The following is an 8794-nucleotide window of genomic DNA, read 5'->3' as shown; positions in this document are numbered from 1 at the left end:
AAGGACCCTCGAGCCACCACCTTCAGGGACACGGCGGCGGCTGCTGTGGGCACCACAGAGAAGGCGACGGGCCGGGCAGAGCCCGCAGGCACCAGCACCTGCTGGGCCAGCCCTCCGCCCCCAGCCAGGCACAGTCCCTCCACTGGGGACACGTGGACGCTCACCTGAGGGCAGGAAAACGAGGATGGCCAGAGTCCCGGCCCGGTTAGGCTCCCCACCCCTCACTGGACCCTGGCTCCCCCAACCCCTGTATGCTCAGGCTCCCTCTGGACCTCACAGTCAGGTTTCTATCCAGGTAGTTATAGAGGACAGGCCGCAGCTCCAGCTGCTCAAAGCGGCGGACAGACACGGGCAGGCGGAGGTGCAGGTGGAACTCGCGGAACACCCGCAGCTGGACTGGGGTGGCCACACATAGGCCTGAGGGAAGGGAAGTGTGGGGGGAAGGGCAGAGATCAGAGGGGCCATCAAAGCATCAGGGCCGCAGGAGGGAGGGGAGGGGTGACCCAGCTCTGTCTCAGTCTGCCTCTGACCTCTGGCCCACGCCAGCTGCACGCTGGCACAGGTCTCCCCAGGTCACCGGACCCCCTCCCTACACTAAGAGCAAAGGGAACAGGGAGCTGGGGTAGAGGGAAATGGAAGCGGGGTCACCTGAGGCCCAGACAAGGTCACCTCACCTTTGGTTTTGGACAGGCTCAGGCCGTGGATCTCCCACGTGGTCAGAGAGTCGGGGAGCCACAGTGTCAGTCTGCGTAGGGAAAGGCAGAGAAGGTCCGTCACACCCTGGGCTGGCCCCCAGACACAGCGCAGAGACAAGGCTGGGCCGGCAAACACTCTCACATTTGAAAGCGGTCCACTGTTTCCACTCTCCAGAGCCAGTTCTCTGGGAAGAAGCTGCGCACGGGAATGTCATCCTCATCAATCAGGTCCTCCTCCTGCAGGATCTCCAGGGCTGGGGGACCACGGTGGACGGGAGTGAGGAGGGGGCCGTGCTGCCTTTCCAAGCACCGCCACCTGTGTCCTAGCCCCACCCAGCCCCTCACCTCGTTGGAGGCCCACCTGGCCCCTGGTCCTGTTCTTCTTGCGCAGACTCTCAGCAAATTGGCAGCAGGACAGGAAGGGCTCCCGGCAGTCCGGCTGCTGCACTCGGGCTGCCCGCTGCTCACAGGAACGCGTCATGGGCAGACGTGTCACCCCATCCTGGCAGCAGCGCTTGGCTGTCGGGGAAGCATACTGACCCACTGCAGGGCCAGGTGGGGGTGAGCACGAGAGGACGAAAGGGACATACACCTCAGCCCCCACCTAGACCCCTTGAGACCAGCAACATAAGAGAGGCTGGTGGAGAGAGCTGCCCACCCTTCCACTTGTAATCCCGGAATTGGGATCTCTGGCCCCAAATACCACACATTGGTTCAGCAAGGAGGCGAGGGGCAGAGAGGCAGACCCCCAACCTTGATCCCACGTGGAGAGCCCAAGCTGCTGCCTAGGCACCCACAACTCACATTTCTCATTAATCGCCTTTTGGAAGTTTACGTTTCTCTTTTTCCGGGTTGTCTTCTCCTCGGGACAGCCCAGTCCTGGTAGAGAGCAAGGCTGCAGTCCAGCCGTCAGGCACTCAGCGTCCTCCCCTCCCTGCCTTCCCCTGCCCAGCCCTTCCCACCCCGACTCTTCCTACCTGGCCCCCTCGGGCCCTTCCTCCTTCCTTATCTTCCTGCCACCCACTTCCCATCCTTCTCTGTTCTCACTCTTTCTGGAGAAGGTCCATTGGTCTCCATCAGAAAAGGCCAGCCCCGCTGCCTGGAACACCTGAAGGGCACTGTCCCCACCCCCAGGACCACAGCCGAGATCATAGCTGTTCATAACTTCAAAGACCTGCAAGAAGAGGCAGGAATGCTAGGAGCCAAGCATGGCTGATGGGGCAGGACCGAGCACTCGGCACAGGTGAGAGGGCAGCGCATGGAGGGACGGGAAAGGATACAGAGTGAGGAGATGGAGACCACAGGGCCAAGTGGGGAAGAGTCTGTGGGGAGCCTCCGTGGGATCCCAGGGCTGCGCCCTGGGCTCAGGGCAGCAGGGGGATGAGCCATGGAGGGGTGGGAGGGCTGGGGAGAGGGTCTGGACAAACCTTGCCCATGTTGAGGGGCTTGTGGGACTTGCTGCCTGCAGCATACAGAGCTGTGTCCAAGGCTCCCAGTGCCACCAGGGCTGGGGAGTCAGTTTCTAAGTGGAGCTTCACGGACTCCCCGTTCCGGTATTCCTTGGCACCGTCCACGCTGAGCTCCAGCTGGCAGGGGCCGAAGGCGGGGGTGGTCAGAGTGAGAGAGCTTCCTTCAGTCCCAGTATCGTCACTGCCCCCCAAGCTAAATCCATGCCCTGTTGGCAATCACCCTGTCCTCAACCCCCTCAGCACAAGTGCCATCTCGCCTGATCCCAGTCACCTTGCCCTCGCAGGCCCCAGCCTGGACATCCACTCGCAGGGAGTTGGCCACTGGGTGGTCTCCATGGTAGTAGAAGGCCACAAAGTAGAAGGAGGGTGCCAGGTGATGGTCCACAAACACGGAGACCGAGGTCAGGGTCCTCTTGGGCTCTCGATTCATGAACATGATCTGCCCTCGGGATAGGATCTGGGCCAAGAAGGGGAGGGACAAGAGTGGTTGCCTCTTCATGGAACGGCCCCAGCCTTGAACCCCGCAGCCCCACCCAGAGGGCTCTTCCCTGCACCCCAGCCCTCCTCGACTCCCCAGCTCATGCACACCATGTAGTAGTAATGAGAAAAGGTGGCCCCACTGCCCACGGCTCGCAAGTTCAGGTTCAGAGTGTCCCCAACACGAGGAGGTCGAGAATCCGGCCGCTCAATAGACAGAAACCCGGGGCCTCCTGAAGGTGGGGCTGCCACAGTGAGCCTGGCTATGGCTGGATAGGGGGAGCCTGCAGATACCTGGAGAAAGGGGCAGGTGCGAATAGGGTAGTAGCTCAGAGCCAGGCATCCCACCTTCCCCCCACATTAAGCCATGGATCCTCGGGACCCCAGCTCACCCTCCTCCCCTTCCCCCACCATCTCCCAGGGGTCCGAGGAGTCCTACCGAGAGCTGCAGCTCTGAGATGGTCTGAGGGATAATGATTGGAATGCTGACTTGGCCGCTCCCATCTGTGTTCTGTTGAATGTCACGGACTTCAGGAACAGACCCAGGAGAAGACACTGTGGCAGAAACTTTGACAGGAATGCCAGACGCTGGGGAGCCTGATATCTCACGGACCAAGGCCTAGGCAGGTAAAAGAGGGCAGGCAAAAGAGAGTGTCAGACCCTGAGCCCTCCTAACTACCACCCACTCCCTACTCATCCTTCCCCTCTGGAAGAAACCTGCAGCAGGAAGGGGGCCCCAGGCACAAGGTGTCGCTTGGTCTTGCTAAGATCCAAGGAGAAGGGAGATGACACAAAAGACCAGGATGTGAGCTCTGCCTCCTCCATCTCCCCACCTGCAAGACAAAGGACAGAGAGAGGTGGGGACAGAGCCCAAGAAGAGAGGGACAGGAGGGGAAGTGGAGAGTGGCTTGAGTGGTTCCCTCCCACAAGACAGTGAGCTCCCAGGGCGCAAGCCGCCATATTCCTGTCTGTGTTGGGAAAAGGACTTGGGGGATATCTCTATAAACTGGCCATAAGAATATGGGAGAATATGTTGTGGAAAGCCACAAGAGGCCTCTGAGGAGAAAAGTCTCCTAATTGCCATGCTCAGAGCGAGACCCACTCTCTTATCTGTAAATACTGTGTTCAAGTAGAAAGACCCTCCTTTGAAGCATTGGAATATGGACAGATGTGCAGGCTCCTAGTTACGCCCGCTGCCACTAGCTACTCTCTGATGAGTTAAAGATATGCTGTTTGAGCACAAAGGAGATTCATTTAAACTGCTATTGCCATAGATTATGCCTGTGAGGCACTGCTATCCTTTCACTGTTTTTCCCTGAACATCTTCTTCTTAGATCTAAGTGATTGTACTCAATAAATAGTGTGGAGACCAGAGCTCTGAGCCTTTTGCAGTCTCCATTTTGTAATTGGCCCCCTGGCCCCTACTCTTTATGAACTCTTAACCTGTCTCTTCTCACTCCTTTGTCACCACTGGACTTCAGGTACCCTATGGGTGGTGTAGAGGCTGGTCTCCAACATTGTGGCGCCCAACGTGGGGCCCAAAAGAATTCAGTGAAGAAACGCTCAAGCGTGTGAAACAGAGGACCAGTGAACAAAGGACTCCTAAGGACATAAAAGTCTTAACCTCTACAGGTAAGCAGGACAACCAGAGAAAGCTAGGGAGACAATGAGAAAAACTGCAAGTAAGTACATCACATATTTGAGCTTGCTACGGCAGCTCTTTAAGCATGGTGGGGTAAAAGTTGATATAGAAAATCTTATGGATTTGTTTCATGCTATGGAATAATTTTGCCCTTGGTTCCCAAAACAGAAAACTTTGAAATTAAAAAATTAAAAAAGAGTTGGAAAGGACCTTAAAAGAGCATATAGTGAAGGAAAGGAAATTCCTTTGTCTGTTTAATCAGTTTGGTCATTGGTGTGTGCACCACTGTAGCTTTTTCAGAAAGAAAATTAGGCTGAGTCAGAGGAGGAAAGAGAGGAGTTTGATCATCAGAACTCTGAACCACCTCTACCTAGTACTAACAAAAAGGAGAGTCTGAAGGTGATTTATGCCAATTTCCCCAGTCTCCCTAAACCTGCTCAAAAAATTGTTCAGCCCATGATTCCTCTAAAGGAATGTCCAGAATGGCCACCTCCTCCTCAGCCAAGTGAGTGCATGGGGAGGGAGCCCGAGACTCAGCTCACCGAGACTCGGCTCACCTCTCCCATTATTGCCCGACCCCACAGTTCATTATGGAGACAGGGCAATTCAGGTTTGCCCTACAGTTCATTACGGTGAAGGAGCAATTTCCCTTAAAATGGATGACCCAGCACCCCGTTTGGGTCGAACAGTGGCCACTTCCTAAGAAAAAGTTGGGGGTGCTTTATAAAATAGTTAAACTACTTTTAAAAAGGATATATTTCACCCACTTTCTCTCCTTGGAATTCCCCAGTATTTGTAATTAAGAAAAAGTCCGGTAGATGGCGCGTGCTGACCGACTTACCAGCAGTCAACGCTGTAATTGAACCGATGGGAGCTTTACAACCCTGGCTCCCATCCCCCACTATGCTCCCTAAAGACTGGCCGCTTGTTATTATAGATTTAAAAGACTGCTTTTTAATAATTCCTTTAGCAGAGGCAGATTTCAAAAAATTTGCCTTTACCATCCCTGCCATTAATAACAAAAAACCTGCAGCCAAATATCGTTGGAAAGTTTTGCCCCAGGGTATGTTAAACAGTCCCAAAATTTGTCAAACTTCTGTAGGCAGAACTATCCAGCCTGTTAGAGATCAATTTCCAGATTTGTGCAGCAAAAAAATAGAGACAAACTTATTCAATGTTATTCATCTTTGCAAAAAATTACAAATGCTGAATTACTTACAGCACCTGACAAAATTCAAATAACCACTCCTTTTCAGTATTTGAAAATACAAGTACAGGATAGAGCTATGAAGCCTCAAAAGGTTCAAATTAGAAGGGATCCTTTCAAAACCTTAAATAATTTTGAAAAATTGTTAGAAGATATTAATTGGATTTGGCCCACTTTAACAATTCCTACTTACGCTATGTCTAATCTTTTCCCAATATTGAGGGAATCTTCAACTTAAAATCGCTTTTACACAGTAAAAGAGAACTAACACCCAAGGCCATGAAAGAGTTATGAGTAATTGAAAAAAAAATTCAGCAAGCCCAGGTCAGTAGGATTGACTCAGACTTGCCTTTACAATTCATTGTAGTTCCCTACTTCACACTCCCCAACGGGGGTTATTGTTCAAAATGATGATTTAGTTAAATGGTCCTTTTTGCCACATAATACAAGACAGGCTCATATACGAATTATTAAACTTTCTGGCACTGAGCCCAATAAAATTATAGTTCCAATAAATAAAAATCAGGTTAAACAGGCATTTATTAATTCAGTTACATGACAAGTTAATTTAACAAAATTTGTTGGATGTATTAATAATCATTATCACAAAAATAACACTTTCCAGTTCTTAAAATTAACTACATGGATTCTTCCAAAAATTACTTGTGATGCCCCTTTGGAAGGAGCCATAGCTGTTTTTACTGGTGGGTCTGGTAAACATGAAAAAGCAATAGTCTGGTGGAGACCACATAATCCAATCACTTGATCTGAATTTACTAACATTCAGAGAACTAAGCTTATTCTGTTTATTTATTTTAAAACTTTTACAGCCTTAAGTTTGCTCTGGAGCCCACTCTGTGTGCTCTTTTTCTTTAACTTCAGCAATTACTAGACCAAGGTACACATCCTATTTTTATTACACACATTCGAGCCCACACTTCTCTGCCTGGCCCATTGGCTTATGGCAATAATCAAGCAGACCTGCAGGTTATGACATCACTGATTGACCAAGCCACCCAATCACATCAATTTTTCAGCAAAATTGGAGAAACTTATCTAAATAATTTCAACTTACACAGAGGCTGGCTAAACAAATTATCATACAATGCCCAGATTACCAGCTCACAGTCACATCCCTTCCTCCAACAGGTATTAACACTAAAGAATTGGAACCTAATCAGTTGTGGCAAACAGATGTTAAACACATCCCTAAATTCTAAAAACTAAAATACGTACATATATCAATTGTTACCAACACTCATCTAATTATTACACATTTAAAAAAATAATAAAGTTAAAAAAACTAAAAAAGACAAAAATCAAAAAATAAATAAAAGTAAAAAATTTTAAAAAGTTATAAAAATGTGCCTTTAGTAAAAAAATTATAAAACATGAAAAGACAAGCTGGGTGCAGTGGCTCACGCCTGTAATCCTAGCACTTTGGGAGGCCGAGGCAGGCGGATCACAAGGTCAGGAGACCGAGACCATCCTGGCTAACTGGGTGAAACCCCATCTCTACTAAAAACACCAAAAATTATCCAGGCGTGGTGGCGGGCACCTGTAGTCCCAGCTACTCGGGAGGCTGAGGTAGGAGAATTGCGTGAACCCAGGAGGCAGAGCGTGCAGTGAGCGAGATCGTGCCACTGCACTCCAGCCTGGGTGACAGAGCGAGACTCCATCACCCCTCCCAAAAAAAAAAAAAAAAAAACATAAAAAGACATGTTAAAAATTGTCTGTAAAAGTCATAAAAAATTTTATAAAAATTTATACAAAAATGGTTATATAATTTATATTTTAAAGGTCTAAACAAGTTTTAAAATGATAATTGTAAAAAATTCTGGTGTAAACTTGTTTACTAAAGTTAGAAAGGTATCCAGTTTTTCTATAAACTAAACATTAACAAAAACACAAATTTTTCTTAAAATAGTAACCTGCTCTTTAAAAATTGTAAAAAGTCTCTTAACACAGACACCACCCTTAAAATTTCCAGTACCAGCCTAAAGACTACGTCCTCATCAAAGGATAAAAAATTTTAAAATTAAAAAAAATTTGAGCCAGCCTAAAAAAGACCCTACAGGAACTACAGCCTCAACAATACAACTTCCACAAACAACACAGGCCCCAGACACTATACTAAAATAAAGAAAGTCTAAGCCAAATAGTTTATTCATTTTTAATTCTCTCACTTTGCCTACTACCTATACCTGCTACACTGTATTAAGTTCATACCTTAAATCCACCTTTCTTCTGCCCTGTTACTTTAACAAACACCCCCTTCTCAGTTTCTAAGAACTGCTTAGCTGAAATAAATTAACATACCCCAGTGGCATTGCTCATTAATAACATATAGTAAACTAAGATTCCAAGTAACACTACAGGTCACTCTTTAACTAAAAAAAATGTTACTAATTATACTCATGTTTGTCTTCTGTTATTTCCTAATCCTAGAATACAAAGCCAAAATAAAAACAGTGACCTCCTCACCTAACAAACCTGTGGCTACAACAGCCCAAAATTATACCTATTGGGCATATGTCTCATTCCTCCCTTTAATTAGGCCTGTCACATGGTTAAAACCCCCGGTTGAGGTTTATGTTAATAATAGTGTTTGGATGCCTAAGCCTACAAATACTCATGGGCCCTGTCACCCAAAGAAAAAAAAAGGTTAATAAATGTGTCCATAGGTTATTAGTTCCCCTCTCTTTACATAAGGCCAACTATCGGTTGCCTAAAAAGCTACCGACAACAGTGACTAGTTAAAATTCCAGGTCATAATCAAAGACCAGTATCCTATCATTTATTTTCTGGATGGAGCCCGGATCATTCACAGAGTTCAATTCAATTAAAACAGTTTAAGCACCCAAAAAAGAGGAGCTGACAACCTCAACAATGGTCAAAGAATTTTAAAATACTAATTTTAAAAAATTACATATCTGATCACACTATGGTACTACAAAATAATTCCTATGAAATTATCATTATTTGGTCCCCTAAGGGGACCTTTACAGTTAATTGTACCAATCAAAATAATAAATACAAAACTAAACTAAAACAGAAGCTATACTATCAAAAAGATAACACTACTTACACTGAAAAACGTGCTCATTTTCCCATAATTTGGATCAATTTTAGTGTGGCCGGCCCACATCCTAAAATAATTAATCCAATAATAGGCCCTAAACACTCCAAATTATGAAAGTTAATAATGGCCCAACCTCATATTTAAGTTTAGAAAAAACTATATTATCTTTTAAAAAAAAGGTTAAAAACTTCAATTTGTGTATCAGTTTTCTTTTTTTTTTTT

The 8794-nt window shown here is 47.1% G+C and overlaps 1 protein-coding gene across 1 annotated transcript in view; it reads right to left on the bottom strand.

The window, feature by feature from the left end:
• The window catches only part of LOC105513813 (complement C4-A), a 23815-nt gene that overhangs the window by 8163 nt on the left and 6858 nt on the right, over nt 1-8794 (bottom strand). Inside the window, exons 9-20 of the mRNA XM_011944842.1 lie at nt 3359-3474; nt 3081-3260; nt 2753-2935; nt 2436-2621; nt 2123-2281; nt 1743-1869; nt 1500-1574; nt 1041-1238; nt 838-949; nt 675-745; nt 278-417; nt 7-164 (exon numbers count right to left, since the gene is read on the bottom strand). Coding sequence (XP_011800232.1) covers nt 7-164; nt 278-417; nt 675-745; nt 838-949; nt 1041-1238; nt 1500-1574; nt 1743-1869; nt 2123-2281; nt 2436-2621; nt 2753-2935; nt 3081-3260; nt 3359-3474 — 1705 coding nt within the window. The remainder of the gene's footprint in view (nt 1-6; nt 165-277; nt 418-674; nt 746-837; nt 950-1040; nt 1239-1499; nt 1575-1742; nt 1870-2122; nt 2282-2435; nt 2622-2752; nt 2936-3080; nt 3261-3358; nt 3475-8794) is intronic.

Source organism: Colobus angolensis, unplaced genomic scaffold, assembly GCF_000951035.1.
Source record: "Colobus angolensis palliatus isolate OR3802 unplaced genomic scaffold, Cang.pa_1.0 Scaffold236, whole genome shotgun sequence".
In the NCBI taxonomy this organism is placed as follows: domain Eukaryota; kingdom Metazoa; phylum Chordata; class Mammalia; order Primates; family Cercopithecidae; genus Colobus; species Colobus angolensis.
Note: the sequence above shows the minus strand (reverse complement) of the source record. Positions and strands in the feature narration are given on the sequence as shown.